Genomic DNA, 17,495 nt, shown 5'->3' with positions numbered 1-17,495 from the left:
AGTATGAGTGTGCTAGGTACTAGAAAAAGGATGATAAATCTGTAAATATTGTTCATGAGGTGTTCCTTATCGCTCTGGAGAAGATTACGGATCTTCTCCATACACAGATAATGGATACAATGAATAAATGGATACATACAATGAATGCAATGGATAATGATATGGATAATAAAACTATAGTTATTGGTTTGAAACAGTATCAAGATCCAAGTAATTCCTCCAAAGTCAACAATTTTTGAAGTAAAAGAGCTCAGAAGTAGGTAATGGGTGGGGCTAAGGGTCTGATTTATTGAGGTGGAGAAAGTCGTGGTGGGGATGGAGAAATGTGCTCGGTGATTTGGGGGTACTTTAGGAAAATGGGCTAGAAACCAGCTTTTTAAGAGTTTCACACTAGACTGTTGATGGCTTTACTGAGTTCTACCTTGATTTGCATATTTAAGACTCATGAAAACACTCAAGTCGAAGGATTGCATCTTTGGTGGTCATTTCTCACACAGAGGCGGGAAATCTAAATTTTTAAAGTTCAGTGGATAGTTAGCGCTAACTATTTAGTACTCTAGTCCTCTCTGGGAGTTTGAAGATGAAGCCAGCTGCTATAAAGATGTCTGCACCAGTCGATCCTGTAAACTCACACTTTGGACTCTACGCTAAAAATACATTTGAATAGACGCGCTAAACTCCAAGACTTCTGTGCGCGGGGGTTGCAGAAGGGGAACAAGAGGCAGAGACAAGCCCGGAGTGGGAGGGGCGAGGGAGAGGCTCGAGCACCGCCCTCGTCCCACTCCCACCAAGCTGGCTCCGCCCCTCAGGCTTCCGTTGGTAAAAGCGAGGGCGCGTGCGCGCGTGCGCAGGCGCAGTCCGTTTGCGCCCCGAGCTGCGCACTCACGGTAACGGTAAGATGGTGTCTTTGGTACCTTTTGCGGTTCCCATCGTGGGTGACAAAACCTTGCTGGTGTGGGAGCTGAGCTCTGGACCCACGGCCGAGGCCTTGCAAGTGAGCCGAGCCGGGGCGGAAGGAGGGGTGGAGGAAGCCACCTCGCGCCCCAGTAACTGGGCGCCCCAGGGTACTGCTTCAGCACCTCATCTGCCTGTGGTCTGCGCTGAGAGGAATCTTAGTTCTAGAGCCGACCTGAGCAGTCAGCTCGCCCCCACAGATTTTTGAGAGCTAGTTCCCAGCAGACGGCATTGCCTCCTCATGCTTCTCGAAGCTTAGGATTTCAGAGGGAAACCTGTTCCTGAAATGAGAAGTGTTTGGAGTTGCAGGCTCACCACAGTTGCCTGCGGCGAAGGGCTGGGGGACTAGAAGGGAACGGGCGGTTTGGCTTCCTGGGCGTGAAATTGCCTGCACTTACTTAGCATGGGACCACCCTACAGCATTCTCTGTTCAGAGTCTTCTCCCAGTTTGGCCTTCAGTATTCGGTCCGAGTCGTCCCAAATGCAGCAGTGGCCGGTCCTGGGTTCTATGCCATCATCGAGGTTTATTCAGCAAGGGATGCCCACAGAGCCCAAAAGGCATGCGACCAGAAGCAGCTTTTTCAGGCATCTCCAGTGAAGGTGGGTCCAAATGTGGAATTCCTCGCTCTACTGGGATGAAGTGCTGAATTTAAAACTAATAGGCCATCGGGAATTCCCTGGGGTCCAGTGGTTAGGACTCTGCACTTTCACTGCTGAGGGCCCGGGTTCAATCCCTGGCCCGGGAACTAAGATCCCAGGGGGGGAAAAAAGGCCAGTGTTTGTACAGCACTGTGGTGTACAGAATGCTCTCAGATGCACTGCTCCACTGATCCCCCAGTTCCCCAGTTCATTCTTTCTTTTTTTTAGATGAAGAAACTCGAACTCAGGATGTTTAAGTGACTTACTTAAGGTTCATGACAGTAAATGTGGAAACTAGAGGCCAAACCCAAACTTGACTGATGTTAAACACCATGTCATTTTATGCTGCCCCTTAATTTAAGAAATCTTCACAAGAGTCTTCCTTATATTTACTTTTATGTGGATTTTAAATCTGTGAGATTGACAAATTGCTTTTTAAATTAATTAATTAATTTATTTTTGGCTGCGTTGGGTTTTGTTGCTGCGCGCCGGCTTTGTCTAGTTGCGGCGAGCGGGGGTTGCTCTTCGTTGCGGTGCGTGGGCTTCTCATCGCGATGGCTTCTCTTGTTGAGGGGCACGGGTTCTAGGCACGCGGGCTTCAGTAGTTGTGGCTCACGGGCTCTAGAGCACAGGCTCAGTAGTTGTGGCACACGGGCTTAGTTGCTCTGCAGCATGTGGGATCTTCCCGTACCAGGGATCGAACCCGTGTCCCCTGCATTGGCAGGCGGACTCTTAACCACTGTGACACCCGGGAAGTCCCGAGCTTGACAAACTTTTGTCAGATGTAACATAAAGGAGGCTTCGTCATCATCATCACTCTGAAACTGCCTATTCAGAACTCCCTTCAGATTCCAGAAAATGGTTAAAATATTCTTTAATGCATTGTAGAAACCTTATTCCATATTAACATGCCATCCAATTTTACTTCCCCAGAATTAACATTTCATTATGTGCCTCCATTCAGCCACCATTCCTTTTTCAAGGACCTTTTCAATTTCTCTGAATAAGTGAGTGAGGCTTCGATTTCCCAGACCTTTCACTTTAGAATTGTGTGTCTTCTCTGATTGGCTTCTTGCTCTAGCTACTTCCCAGTGACCTTGCTGCCTATTCTCACCCATATTTCTTTACTCACTGATTTCACCTTTATTGAATCTGAGAACTCTCCTCAGATGTGACTCCAGGTGCACTACCTCCCACTTCTGTACCCTGTTTAACACCCTCTTCAATCCTGGCTGTACCCCCTGGGATTGAAATGCTTTTGTCTCCGACATTCTTTAATTTGCAGACCCTGCGACCATTTCACATAACCCCTCAGATATTACGGATGGTCCTGGAAAGATTATGAGACAGTTACTTGGTATCAGTTGTGAGTAATGAGTTCTTTTCTTACATTGGACATTAAGACCATTCCATAAGCTTAGGTTCTGAGATTTTCACAGCATAAAGCCCGTCACTGATAGAGTAATGAAGAAAATGTTCTACAAGTCACTATAGAGTTGAGAGGAAAGGACATTCGTATTAGATTTCTTTATTTAATGCAGAGCCTTAGTTTACTACCCACACCCCCGAAATTGTTACCTACTTTAATTATGCGTTCTTTTTAAATTTGTTTATTTATTTGGTTGCACCGGGTCTTAGTTGCAGCAGGCGGGCTCCTTAGTTGCGGCTCACGGGCTCCCCAGTTGCGGCACGTGGGCTCCCCAAGTTGCAGCAGGCAGGCTCCTTTAGTTGTGGCTCGCAGGCTCCTTAACTGTGGCGTGCGAACTCTTAGTTGCAGCATGCACGTGAGACCTAGTTCCCTGACCAGGGGTTGAACCCGGGCCCCCTGCATTGGGAGCATGGAGTCTTAACCACTGCACCAGCAGGGAAGTTCCAATTATGTCTTCTTTTATTCATTAGCAGGTATACATACTTCTTATCTTTTTTCCCCTGTATTTTTTATAAATACAGACAAGAGAATAACATCTTCAAATAAAATGAAGGAAAGGCCTAATGTATCTGAGTTTTTCTCAGTAGCACGAAGGGAAATGTTTGCCAGCAAGAACTGTGGCCAGGTTATCCCAGATGTCAACTGTCTCTACTACCCAGGGGCTCAGAGCCCTTCTGAAGCTTCCTAATTGTCCAGGACAGCTCCATTATGACTCACCGTACAGGGCCTAGCCTCCCTGTTTTAAATGTTGCGACACTCAACATTAAAAAATTAGTCTTCATTTCTCCTTCCCAGCAGGCAGCTTCAGTTGGAGAAAGTAATTTCATTTTCTTATGTACTCATTCATTCACTCAGTCAACAGACCATCACTCCTCTATTATATGCCAAGATCTATGCTTGTTTCTGGTAACAAGGAAAGAATAGTATACGGTTCCTTCAAGCACTTAAGGAGCTCATAAACTAGTGACGGAGGAAGATGCACAAACACATCAATAAAGAATTAACAATGCTTTGACTCTATTTGTATTATTTGAATTTTTATGACTATATTTATATACTACACCCTGTTCAAAATGGAAATAGACATTTAAGAAAGAAAGAAACTAGTGATGTAAAAAATCCACAGTAATATGTAAGTTATTTAGAGAGTTAAGACTGGAAATATTTGCACTCTCAAAGAAGCTTGTTAGAGAGAGGCAATGGTGGCAGAAGAGTAGGATGCGGAGATCACCTTCCTCCCCACAGATACATCAGAAATACATCTACACGTGGATCTGCTCCTATAGAACACCCACTGAACGCTGGCAGGAGACCTCAGACCTCCCAAAAGGCAAGATACTCCCCACGTACCTGGGTAGGGCAAAAGAAAAAAGAAATAACAGGGACAAAAGAATAGGGACGGGACCTGCACCAGTGGGAGGGAGCTGTGAAGGAGGAAAGGTTTCCACACACTGGGAAGCCCCTTCGCAGGCGGAGACTGTGGGTGGCGGAGGGGGGAAGCTTCGGAGCCATGGAGGAGAGCGCAGCCACAGGGGTGCGGAGGGCAAAGCGGAGAGATTCCTGCACAGAGGATCGGCGCCGACCAGCACTCACCAGCCCGAGAGGCTTGTCTGCTCACCCGCCAGGGTGGGTGGGGCTGGGAGCTGAGGCTTGGGCTTCGGAGGTCGGATCGCAGGGAGAGGACTGGGGTTGGCGGCGTGAACACAGCCTGAAGGGGTTAGTGCATCACGGCTAGCCGGGAGGGAGTCCGGGAAAAGGTCTGGAGCTGCCGAACAGGCAAAAGACTTTTTCTTGCCTCTTTGTTTCCTGGTGCGTGAGGAGAGAGGATTAGGAGCACCGCTTTAAGGAGCTCCACAGACGGGCGCGAGCTGCGGCTATCAGTGCGCACCCCAGAGACGGGCATGGGACGCTAAGGCTGCCGCTGCAGCCACCAAGAAGCCTGTGTGCAAGCACAGGTCACTCTCCACACCTCCCCTCCCGGGAGCCTGTGCAGCCCGCCACTGCCAGCCCGCCCAATCATTGTCTAAAGATTGAAATAAACTCTTGTGTAAATGTTCAGTCCTTTGCCTCCTACAGAAGGGCCTGAGCGGAAAAAGTAAATGTAGATCCCTAGAAAGGGGATTCCCATTGGTACTTGAGTTTTTTCCTAGAATCCATGGCACTTGGGCTTAGGGTTTTACGTCAGAGGCAGAACTGTTAGCGAATGGAGTGGAGGAGGCTCCACCATCCACCTGAGTGGGTGATGGTTGAGGAGAGGCCAGATCATCTGCACTACCACCAAGTCTATCTCACTGTATGAATCCAGCCCTTTACGCACAGGAGAGCAGGGTCTGTAGCAGTGTAGCCTCAGCTTGTCCATTTGAAATCTGTGAGTAATATGAGATTTGTGCCCCGTCCTTGGTTTGCATTTCCCATCGAGTATTTTAGGAACTTCCAGAACAGATCTGAGCAGTAAAAATGTGCCATGCCAGGGTACACCTACAACAGTGACATTCAACAGTACCCCAGTGTTGTGCCTGCCCTTAATCACTAAGATAATGATCTAAGAATGACAGATGCATTTTTAGTTTTAAACATATAACCTAGAAATCAGTTATTCAGATAGGCATTTTAAATTCATCTGTTTTGGTTGGATTTAGGCTCATTATCATTCCTTATGAAAAGGAAGGTAACCCAGAAGCTTGCTATTCACAAGGCTATGACAGATGCATTCCAGAAACTGCTGATTGTGGTTTTAGGTAAGACCTTTTTGATTGTCCTTGAAGTGATTCAGTTTCAGTGAGCAAATAAACTTATTTGAAAAGTTGATTGGATGAAAATAATGGTTATCTAAAACATTACGTATTCTTTCATTCACCAGATGCTTTCACAGCAGCAGTCTTAAATTTGTTCTTTGTGGCATTTATGAGAAAAACGACAGCAACTATTATTGTCCCCGGTGTTTAGATGTAGAATGACTTGCCTCAGTTCATACAGAAAGTGTTTGATCCAGTTCTTCCTCAATTGCTTGCTTATCATACAGAATAGTGTAGTGATTATAAGCCTTGGACACCTGTGTTTGAGTCCTAACTTTGTCTCTTAGAATTTTTTGTTGTTGTTTTTGCAATTTTAGATTTTCCTAGCCGGAGACATTTGAAGGTATTTAATGTCTCTAAGCTGCAATTTCTTTATCTGCAAATAGGGTTAGTAATTCAGCTTATCGCCTAATGGGGGATATTGTAAGAGTAAATGAGATGATGAATGTCAAAAGCTTAGAACTATGCCTGAAACATAGTAAGGAGACAAAATATATTGACTATTATTATTATCATTGTTGTTTTCTTGTTGAAGAGTTTATTAGATTATGTTTTTGGAATCCATTTAATTTCAGTTTTCATTTCTGATATATTGGGTGAATATGATTCTTATATAATAATCGGCTACGTTTTTGTGAGCCTTGAAAGTGGTCATGCTACTGAATAGCATTGACTGTGTTCCCTATCGAGTTAGTTATACAGCGGTGAGAATGTGACAGGCTGTGCCCAAAGGAAACTTTATGATTAGTAGATTCCCGGAACAGGATTGCTCCCCTGCTTCACAGCCCTGCAGGCTTAGAGACTGAGAAATCCTAGCTAAGTTGTCAGAGACCTTATTTGCTTGTAAGAGTTGACCCTGGATTGGTCTTGGCCTTCCGGCCTGCGCAGTCCTTCCAGTGAAGTTTGACTTCCCTGGTCATCAGGCAGAATCTCCATCAGCTGTCAACTCTGGGTAACAACCTCTAAGAACCAAACTAAATGTCTGGGTTGTTTGTCCCTAATATGCAAAGGTATTCCTTATGTGTACTCAAAACTCCTTAGACCAAAAAGCCTGGTGGCTCTAGCTTGCCTGGAGGAAAGCTGTATTGTCCAAAAGGTACATGGGCCAGTTTCTGCCAGTAGAGTGTTCAGATGCCCTCTCTCTCTGTCTCTGTCTCCAAAGCTTTGTTCATTGTATCTGGTAGAATTTTGGTCCCAAGGAGTAGGCACTTGCCTTGCTTGTAATATGAAGTATCTATTGTAGTCCAGTGGTACCTATCCCAGGTTTGAATTCACTTTGACCCCCACCTAATGCCTTCCTATTTAATTGTATTGTGATTGAACATTTTTGTTTCCACAGCTTTTAATTCCTATGTCATTATTCCTTAGTTCTTATTTCTAAGATCATAAAGGTTTTTGAACCAAAGTTGACACTTCTTATATATTTTTTCACAAATAATTATGCTAAAAACTGAAGTGTCAGATGAGGGCACTTCTAGGAAAATGCTCTTATTTTCTGCTTTTAGAAATCAAAAGAATGTCTAAGTATTGGGTGCTACCATTGTATACAGGAAGTTTTAGAACAAGAAAAGTTCTGAATTGATCCTTGTTAACTTTATTTCAGAAAGTGGTAAAATAGCTGTGGCATATAGACCCTGTGAAGAGGTCACAGATGCTAGAACCGAAGAGGAACAACAGGATTTAATTCAAGTATGTGGAGATAAAAACTCAAGGGGATACACAGCCAGTGTAGCCATTATTCAAAACAACCAGCAGGATTTGGAAGACTTTGGCATATCTACTCAGCTCTGTCAACCTTCGGAAAATGTGAAACTCTGAAACTGCTTTTGAGGCAGGGAATTTCTAGGACTTCTCCAAGTCCCGAGCCTTGTCTCTGGCCCCTTATTTGAAGTTTGGAGAGCAGGATTGAGGGCCATCAGTGTACGTCTACAGTTGTGGACACAGGAGAAGACACAGGCCTTTTAGAACGCCCCTCAAATAGAATTGCAGGGATTTGGGAACAAAGTAACTATGGCCTTAAGTGTGATTATGCTACAGTGTTTAAAAACTATTCATGCCTTTCAAGTAAGGTATATTACCCAGATCTCAGCATCTCATATATATCTGGTGTTAAATATTTTGCGGAAAAACCTTTCTGTAAACCAATTATATGGATGCCTCGAATTAGGGATTAAGTTGTCAATGTAATTTCTAAAAGAAAACATTAATGTACTGCATATAGGATTTTTATTAAAAAGGAGCAAAAAATGTGTTTCATGTCATTGAGAGCTTAATTTGGGGCTAGATTTCTGATTATTTAACTCACCCCAATGTTGCAAAGTTTGTTTTGAAGGGAAGAAAGTAGAGAAAGAAAAGGTGGTTTTGTTCTGAAAAATGTAAAAATTTTGAAAGTTTTTCCTGTACAAAATAATTAATTTAATTCAATTTAAATCAGTCAAGGAAACTTCAAACGTTTCCATGTTTGGGCTTTAAGAAGTCTAGCTTCCTGTGAAATGTGAGAGGAAAGGATTCCTTATTGATACTAAAGATTTCGGAAAGCTGATTATAACAACAGATCCATTCCTAAATGAGGCCAATCTTGGAATCAGTTCCATTTAGAAACCATTGTGTGCTAGGCACTGGAAATAAGATGAAGCCCCTTCTCTCTTGGGGTTTAGGTGTTAAAGGTGTAGCAGACGATTAAAAAGGACTAAAATTAAATAGATTACGAAAAGGACTGTGAAGAAAGTAAACTGGATGCTAGTTACAGTATTTCAAGAAAATTAGTTACCATGCTGACTTTAACATTCTAAGTGTCTTCTCCATGTGTGCACACAGGGTAGACCTCTGCAAAGCGACACTGTAGTTTTTTCTGGATTAACGGCTCTGTTGAGACAAGGTGGGATGGGGGAAGTTTTCCCATGCTAATGTAAAGGGCCATACACTTGGTTTTAGACTCTCTTTCCCAGAATGAATTGCTCACCTGCCCCGAAGCCCTCCTACAGAAGTTCTGGAGTCATCACTGATTCAGTGGTAACCCCTAATAATAGAGTGGTGAATTAATAATGAGACGTGAATACTGAGAGTTTGGAGGAAATGGCAACATTTTAGAATAACTGTAAGGTGTGTTCCCTTCCCGCCACCCTAACTGGTGCTCATTTTGCAGGTCAGCTACTTTTCTTGTCAGCCGTGTGGCCAAAGGGAGGAAGAATGCCTCTCAGACTTGAGCTTTGAGGAGGAAGAGTTCAGATTGCCAGAACTGGACTAGCACTTTTGAATTTCCCAGAATGCCAGGTCTTGTGGTTTCCTTGGGAAGCTCTGCATCCTTCCCAACCCCCCGCCACCCCTGGCCGCTGGAGTTTGGGGCCACTCGGGTCTCCAGCTCAAATCCCGCCTCATTGTTTGGGGCCAGGGAGGGCAGGGAGGGCTTGGGAAGAGGGCCCGGCAGGAGGTAATTGTCACCTTTGCAAGGGGAAGGATGGCTTGCGCCCTGGGGACTGTGGGAAAAAGGCCCACTCTGGTGGCGCGCATTGGATCTCCGCACGAACCTAATAACGGTGGCGGAACTAAACACGTCATAAATAACGGGTGGGACGTTAGGCGGGGGAGGGGCGCGCAGTTGCTAACGGTGAGCCCTCGCGTGGCGGCGCTGGCACAGCGGTTCAGCTCGGGCGCAGGATGTAGCTCCGGCTCCTCAGTGGCCTGGGTCACTGCGCCTGGGAGCCGCCGCGTGTTATGTCCCGGCTGCGCCTTTGGTTGCCACGGCTCTTCCTCACGTGGCAACAACTGTGGCTTCTAGTCCAGGCATTTCAGCCTCTGGAGTGGGCCCTGGGCCCCGTCCAGGTGACCCCCAACCCCCCCGCGGCTGACCGAGGCTTGGTCCTCACACGCCTCAGACCCCCCTCCCAAATTGCCCCATGCCCTTACACCCTGGCAGAAGCCGGGAGCTTTAATTACTTGACGTCCTCGTCTCCAGTCCAGATGTTGGCCCCGCCTCATCAGGAGTTGACTGAGACTGAGGTTCCATACCCGGACATGGATTCGGTTGGAGAGCTGCCTACAGGGCCAGATCAGTTTGCTGTTCCACATCAGGATCTGAATAACAAGCAAACCCAACATCAAAAGCTCCCAGAGGAAGTTCCAGTGCTGGATTGGAATCAGAATCAGGCCTTGGTTCTGCCTTCTCGACACAAAAGTAAGACTAAAAACATAGGTCTAGATCAGGCTGAAGGTCACCAATCATTTGAAATACTTGTTCCACCTCTAGGTAGTAAGAGCTCAAAACCAGTGAAGTTTATTGTTTCACCCCCAAACCTGAAGAAAGATCTAGTTCAGCATCAACGGCTTGCCAAAGTTGTTGTTGGAACTATAGGCCAATTTGAAACAAAAACTCAGGGTCTAGAACAACAGTTAGCAGGGTGATTATTCAGATCCCAGTATGGATGCCTTTTATCGTGAGGACAGCCTACCTACGGATTTTCTGGGGAGCCCAGATGAACCTCCAGAGCCCCCTGTGGAAGCTGAAATTTCTCCATCCCAGCAGGAGGCCCAAACTGGTCATTCTAGAGCTCACTGAGGAGGCTGAATCTTTACCCCAGCAAGAGGCCCCTGCTCAGCATCCACAGACCCCTGAGGAGGCTGAATCTTTTTCACCCCAGGCAGAGGCCCAGGCTCAGCATCCAGAGCCCACTAAAGAGGTAGAACCACCTCCACTTCAGCAGGAGGCTCCATCTCAGCCTTCAGAGGCCCCTGAGGAACTAGAAACTTCAAGTCCTCAGGAGGCCCTAGCCCAGCCTTTGGAGACACTTAAGGAGGTTGTAGTTCGACCAGTAGCACATCATGGGGTAAATGAAACTCAGCAGTCAAACTTGTACAATGTCACTGTTAAACCTCTGGATCTGGCACTGACCATAACTCCACAGGTCACCAAAGAGGTTGAACGTTCTCCAGTCCAGCAGGAGACCCCATCTCAGCCTCCAGAGAGCCCTGAGGAGGTTGAACCTCCGCCAGTCCAGCAGCGGGCCCCATCTCAGCCTCCAGAGCTCCCTGAGGAGGTTGAACCTTCTCTACTCCATCAAGAGGCCCCAACTCAGACTCCAGGGTTCCCTACTGAGTATGTACTCCAAATTCCAGTGAGTGATGAGGTAGCATCTCTACCTGGCGTTCAGCGTCACGCTCATTCAAACTTGCCCGGTGTTACACTTCAACCTCTGGATTTGGAACTTACCGTCACTCCAGAGCCCACTCCGGAAGCTGAACTTCCTACAGCTCAGCAGGAGGCCCTGGATCCACCTCTTGAGCATCCTGAGGAGACAGAATCTTCTCCAACCCAACAAGAGACCTCAGCTAAGCCTCCAGAGCCTCCTGGAGAGGTTGAGCCTTCACGTGAGCGGGAGCAACCAGCTCCGCCTTCTGAGCCTCCTGGGGACGTTGAACCTTCTGCAACCCAGCAGGAGACCACAGGTCAGCCTCCAGAGCCTCCTGTGGAAGCTGAGCCTTGTCCAAGTGAACAGGAACAACCGACTCAGCCTTCTGAGCCTACAGAGCCTCCTGAGGAGGTGAAGCCAGCAACCCAGCAGGAGACCCCAGCTCAGCTTTCAGAGTCTTTTGGAGAAGCTGAAAGTTCTGCAACCCAGGAGGAAGCCTCAGCTCAGTCTCCAGAGCCCCCTAATGAGGCAGAATCTTCTCCAACCCAGCAAGAGATCCCAGCTCTGTCTCCAGCGGAGACAGAACCTTCTGCAGCCCTGCAGGAGCAACCAGCTCAGCCTCCAGAGCCTTCTTGAGGGGAGGTGGAACCTTCTCCAACTCAACAGGAACAGCCAGCTCAACCTCAAGAGCATCTTGAAATGACAGTTTCACCCCCAAGTCACCATCATGCTGAGCATTCAAACTTATCCAGTGTCGCTGTCAAACCTGCAGATGTGGAGCTTACCATAACAAAAGAACCCACGCCAGAGAGGTGGGACCTTCTCCAAATCAGCACAAGCCTTCAGCTCAGCCCTCAGTGCTCCTTACTAATGCAGAATTTTCTACAACCCAGCATGAGGCCCCCACGCTGCCTTCACAGCCACCTGAGGAGGTTGAACCTTTGCCAGTTCAACAGGAGGCTTCAGCCCAGTCTCCAGAAGCCGGTGCACATAATAAACCTTCCGTACAAGAGGAGACCCCAGCTCAGTATCCAGAGCATCCTGGAGAAGAAGTTACACCTGCCACAACCCAGCAGGAGACTCCAGATCAGCATCCACAGGCTCCTGAGCTTGTACCTTCTCCACCTCAGCGGGAAGCCACAGCTCAGCATCCACAGTCTCCTGGTGAGGTTGAATCCTCTCCAACTCAGTCTCCAGAGCTCTCTAATGTGACTGTAGTTTTCTCTCCAGAGCATCATGTGACAACAGTTTCTCCTGTAGGTCAGGATCAAGCTCAGCTTCTGCAGCGGCCCGATGTCACTGTTAAACCTGTGGATCTTGCAGTTATCGTAACTCCAGCGTTCACTAATGAGGTTGAAACTTCTCCACCCCAACAAGAAAACTCGGCTCAGTCTACAGTGTCCCCTGAGCAGTTGGAACCTTTGTCAGTCCAGCAAGAGGTTTCAGATCAGCATCCAACCCCCACTGAAAATGTTGAACCTTTTCCAGTTCAGCATGGAGCCCCAACTCAACCAACATACCCCGAGGTGATATTTCCAAATCCAGAGCAAGTTCAGGCTCAGCATCCAACCTTGACTGAGGTCACAATTCAACCTTTGGACCTGGAACTGACCATAAGGCCCGAACCCACTAAGGAGGATGAACCTTCTCCAACCATGCAGGAGACCTTAACCCAGCCTCCAGAACCACCTAAGGAGGTTTTTGTAGCTCAGCCTCCAGTATATCAGAACCCAATAGATCCAGCACCAGATCAGGATCACACCGAGCCTCCAACATCACCCAGTGTCAGAGTTCAACCTTTAGACCAGGGGCTTACCACAACTCCAGAACCTACTATGGAGGCGGAACATTCCACACCCCTGCCGGAGACTATAGTTCCTCCAACATACCCCGAGGTGACACTTCCAAATCCAGAGCAAGTTCAGGCTCAGCATCCAACCTTGACTGAGGTCACAGTTCAACCTTTGGACCCGGAACTTACGTTAACTCTGGAATCCAATATGGAGGATGAACCTTCTCCAACTATGCAGCAGACCCAAGCTCAGCCTCCAGAGCTCATTAAGGAAGTTGTAGCTCAGTCTCCATTGTATCCCGAGGTGACAGTTCCAGCACCAGATCAGGATCATGCTGAGCATCCAACCTCACGCAGTATCACAGTTAAACCTTTGGACCTGGAGCTTACCACAACTCCAGAACCTACTACAGAGTCTGACCATTCTACAGCCCTGCAGCAGACTACAGCTCCCCCTCCAAAACACCCTCAGGTGACACTTGCACAGCCAAACCTGACTCAAGTCACAGTTCCACCTGTGGGCCTGGGAGTTAACATATCTCAGCAACCAAGGCCATCTGAGACAGTCCTTTTTCCTTCGACTCAGTATTCAGTATCCACTGGTCTTCCTGGTGTAAAATATACCCCAGAAAAGAAGCAGCCAGAATAGAATGCTACCACAAACATCAGCATATGTGAGCTCTGTACCTGCAAAAATGAGACACTGTCGTGTGTTGGTCTCAGCCCAAAGCAGAAGCTCCACAGAGTGCCTGAGCCAGAGCCTAACGCCTACAACGGCACCTTCACCATCATGTAAGAATCGCCTTTCCTCATTTGTTCTCTGCATCCTGCCTGGCATGGCAGCCTTTCTTCAGGTCTTCCTGGGTCCTCCTTATCCCCCCAATCCACATTGACTGACTTTCTGTTTCCACCTTTTGTTTGTCAATGATTCCTTATCTTCATTCTCCTTCTTACTATTTTTCCCCCTCCTCCAGTCTTTTACTTTTAATTGCCCTTATGTTTTCCTTCTCCATTTTTTACCCCATTATTTAATTCCTTAACATCTACTCTTCTCCCATCTTTACTCCATCCTCTTTACAGCAACATGTCCCTCTCCCCATCTCATTGTTGGTAATACAACAAAGTGGTTAAGAGTAGAGATTCCGGAGCCAGACTACCTGGGTTTGAACCCAGGTCTGTCATTTATTAGCTTTATGACTCAATTTCCTCATTTGTAAAATGGGGATTATGGTAGTCATCCTCTCATAGGATGACTCCTATGACTCCTAAATCTCCCCATGACTCCAATCTCATTGGGAGATTTAGATGAGTTAATATAGGTAAAGGTCTTCTATCAGTGCCTAGCATATATTTTAGTGCTAGCTGTTATTATTATTCAATCCCTCAGTTATATCTAGAACTCATCTTTGTCCCCTGGCTTTCTATATGTAGCACCCATTTTGTGCCCAACTCAGGGCTAAGTACTGTGGGAGCCACAGAAGTGTATGGCATTGTCTCCAGAACATGACAATGACAAGTGGGAAGAAAGGGGATATGCCTTAAAAGGGAGGTAATATATAATTAAGTGTTAAGAGAAACACAGATAGGTGCTGTAATTCACCAGAACCTGTAATCACAGGGATGTGGAGGTCACGGAAGGCTGCATGGATAAGCTAAATCTTTAGCTGGGACTTAAAGATTGGCTGTGATTTGTCAGAAGAATAATAGGCAGTACAGTCTAGGCAACGGTGTGACTGCAGGGATGATCAGAATTTAATAGATTAGTCTGGCTGTAAAGAATTGGGTTAGGCAACAATGAAAGATAGGATTATGAAAAACCTTGGCTGTCGGCAATGGGGGTTGGAAAGTTACGCTGTAAGATGTGGGGAGTCACTGCGAGTTTTCAAGCAAGAGAGACAAATGATTAAAACACGAGGCTTATTTTAGATTTCATATGTAGAGCGATCTAGAGACAAAAGCTTGATTCAGGGAGACCAAATAGAATGCTATAGCAAAATCTAGGAGTAAAGTGAGAAGGGGCCAAATTAGAGTGGTTGTGATGGAAGTAGAAAGAAAATCCTGAGAGTACTACAGAGGAGAAACTGACAAGATGTGGTAATTGACTAGAGTTGGGGGATTGTAGTACAGGAAAGAGACAAATCACATGTGTTGATGGGCAGAATGATGGTGGTATAACAGGTGGAAATCCAGCAGTTGAGAAGCAGAGTCAGTTTTGAGGGAGATGCGTTCAGTCTTAGGCATCTTTTATTGGTGAGCATAAAGCAACCAGAAGGCTCTGTTTGAGTGGAAATGTCCCTCAGGCAGATGGGCAGACAGGTATCCGTTATGAGGTATTTCTGAGTCGCTGAAAAATGTGCATATAAACTGAACAGTTACATTGTTGCTGAGGAAAGAGGACAAAGCTAAAGCTAAAGATTCAAAGTCATCCACTGAGTTAGTGGTTCAAACTGAACCTCAGGCATTTAACAGCTTCTCTTAAACATGTCTAATTCATGGATACATTCTCACTGTTTAAAAATAGAAATGTCACAGAAGTATATAGGATAAAATGTGAAAATTCCACCCCACCTTCCCTACCACCTATAAGGTAACTCCTGTTACTGTTTTGATGTGTGTCCTTCCTTCCGAGCTCTTTCCTTTGCATTTTGTTCCCCTAATGAGGTAATAACTTTACTCCTTGCTCAGTAACTTGTACTTTTCCCTATGCAATATGCTTAAGAGATATTTTCGTATTAGTCCCTCTAATTTCTAATTGCCCGTATCCTTCTAACACCTGGACAGATTCTGAGGGCACTGAGCCAAAGCTTTGGTGTTGCCTAGCGTAGGATTTCTTTATATTCATTTGCTGATATTGATAAATGTTTGCCATTTTTCTCATTGATTTGTAGGAGTCATTTTAGACACATAAGTGATCTTGGAAAAAAAGTAATTGGCATTATGTATCCAAGAAATTGGACAGATAGGAAGTTCAGGTTCTGAAGAGATGCCTCATTGCTTGTGCCAGTGGCCTCACAGTATGTTTTTATTAATTGTGCACACCGGGAAGCTGAGAAGCTGTGGGAATTAGAAAGCTGGTCTTTTCTGCATTTGAATATTCCCCACACGGTGGCCATGATTCTTTTCCTTATTCTCTACATTCTTTTCCTACCTATTCAAGGATATGAACTGTGTTTCTTCACAGAAATTTCCAAGGAAACTCTATTTCTTACATTGCTGAAAGTATATGGAAGGCATACCGCTGGGCTGAGAAGCTGTGAGTATACTCTCCCCAAATAGGAATACAAAAAGTTAACTGCATTGTAAGATCCTTCTCGGTCCAGAATTTTGAGGTCAATACCGGTGAGAAAAGGTATTTCCCCTTCCATATCCCAAAGCAGCCTAATGATTGAAATTCTGTGTTTATTTTAAAACTCAAATTTGGCAGGACCTCTTTAAAATCAGTAAGAGCCAATTTAAACTTATTTTCCATTATACAAGTAATACATGATTATATTCGCAATAGATAATAATGAAATAACAGGTATAGTGAAAACCCTCCTTGTGCCCTAATCCCCCACCCACTACTTTTAGTTTAGTATTAATCCTTCCAGACTCTTTTCCATATGTTTGAGTACATACATATTTACAGATAGCAAAATAGGTTTGTGTGTTTTTCTTATGTTTTTTTTACATAAGTAACATCCTGCAACTTGATTCCTTCATTTCATGGTATGTCTTAGATTTCTTTCCTTCCCAGTACATAGAGGGTTACCCCATTCATTTAAGCTCCTGCATAATATTCCATAGTATGAATGTATCACAGTTTAATAATGCCCCTGTTGAAGGATGTTTAGATTATGTCCAGTTTTCTTGTTACTTGCATTGCTGCAATGAATATCCTTGTACCTGCATTTTTGTGAGCCTGCTCATTTATTTCTATAGAATAGTTATCTAGAAATGGGATTGTTGGGGTGAAGACTATTTAGATATAAAATTTTCATTGCCCTCAAAGAAGTTGTGCCAGCTTATACTCCAGTCATCCTGCTGTGATGACATTCATTTCCCCACACCCTTCCACCACTGGATAGTCTCCCTTTTTTTTTTTTTTTTTTTTTGCTAATCTGCCGGGTGAATAAAAGGGGTCCCATCTGAATTTGAATTTTTCTTATTACTTGTGAACTTAAATATCTTTATATGTTTACTGAACGTTTGTATTTCATCTCTGAATTGTCTGTCCTTTGCCCATTTTTCTGTTACTATTTTTTTTATTGATTTGTAGAAAAAGTCAGTTTAGATACATAAGTGATTTTGGAAAAAAACATTCAAAGTAATTTTTCATGACAGCCTGTGGTCATATCCTTAGTTCAACTTGAATAGACAAGTCATAAATGACTTCTGAATTAATAACAAAAGACATAACAGTCAATCTAAAAACAGGTGTTATGACCACCCTTAAGGAGATGCCCCCTTAGTCTGATATCTTATTGGTAAGGAAAAAAATGCTAGAACCAGGCAATTTGTTTTAATTTACAGATTTCCTAAATAGTATATGTAGTTTATATTTCCCGTGATAGTATCTAACTTGGAGATTTTATTTCCCAAACTTGTAAGAAAAATGAAAGTCATTTTGCACAAGAAACAGATAACTTAATTTCCTCTGGGAGTGGAGGGGGTTGGTAGACTGAGGGACAGAGGTAAGAGAAAAAGTTTGAATTGTGTGCTACATATTTTTGGAATTTTGAGATGTGAATATATATGACATATTTTTAAAAAATAAATTG

At 45.0% G+C, this 17,495-nt stretch overlaps 2 protein-coding genes and 1 pseudogene across 2 annotated transcripts; all 3 read left to right on the top strand.

Annotated features, from left to right (window-relative positions):
- The window catches only part of LOC137755301 (RAD52 motif-containing protein 1-like), a 227,810-nt pseudogene extending 218,102 nt beyond the window's left edge, over positions 1-9,708 (top strand).
- LOC137755299 (putative uncharacterized protein FLJ43944) lies at positions 868-11,003 on the top strand (the record flags this gene model as incomplete). The annotated part of the gene is made up of 5 exons (XM_068531392.1): positions 868-893; positions 1,375-1,554; positions 5,662-5,760; positions 7,421-7,506; positions 9,773-11,003. A coding segment is annotated over exon 5 (765 nt), but the record flags the coding sequence as incomplete, so codon positions are not given.
- Positions 11,004-11,961: 958 nt separating this feature from the next.
- Positions 11,962-16,003, top strand: LOC137755298 (leucine-rich repeat-containing protein 37A3-like). The gene is made up of 2 exons (XM_068531391.1): positions 11,962-13,527; positions 15,917-16,003. Exon 1 carries the CDS (start codon positions 12,599-12,601, stop codon positions 13,382-13,384), a length of 786 nt encoding a protein of 261 aa, XP_068387492.1. The 5' UTR covers positions 11,962-12,598; the 3' UTR covers positions 13,385-13,527; positions 15,917-16,003.
- The last annotated feature ends 1,492 nt before the right edge of the window (positions 16,004-17,495 follow it).

Source organism: Eschrichtius robustus, chromosome 20 (assembly GCF_028021215.1).
Source record: "Eschrichtius robustus isolate mEscRob2 chromosome 20, mEscRob2.pri, whole genome shotgun sequence".
NCBI classification, from domain to species: Eukaryota; Metazoa; Chordata; class Mammalia; order Artiodactyla; family Eschrichtiidae; genus Eschrichtius; species Eschrichtius robustus.
Note: the sequence above shows the minus strand (reverse complement) of the source record. Positions and strands in the feature narration are given on the sequence as shown.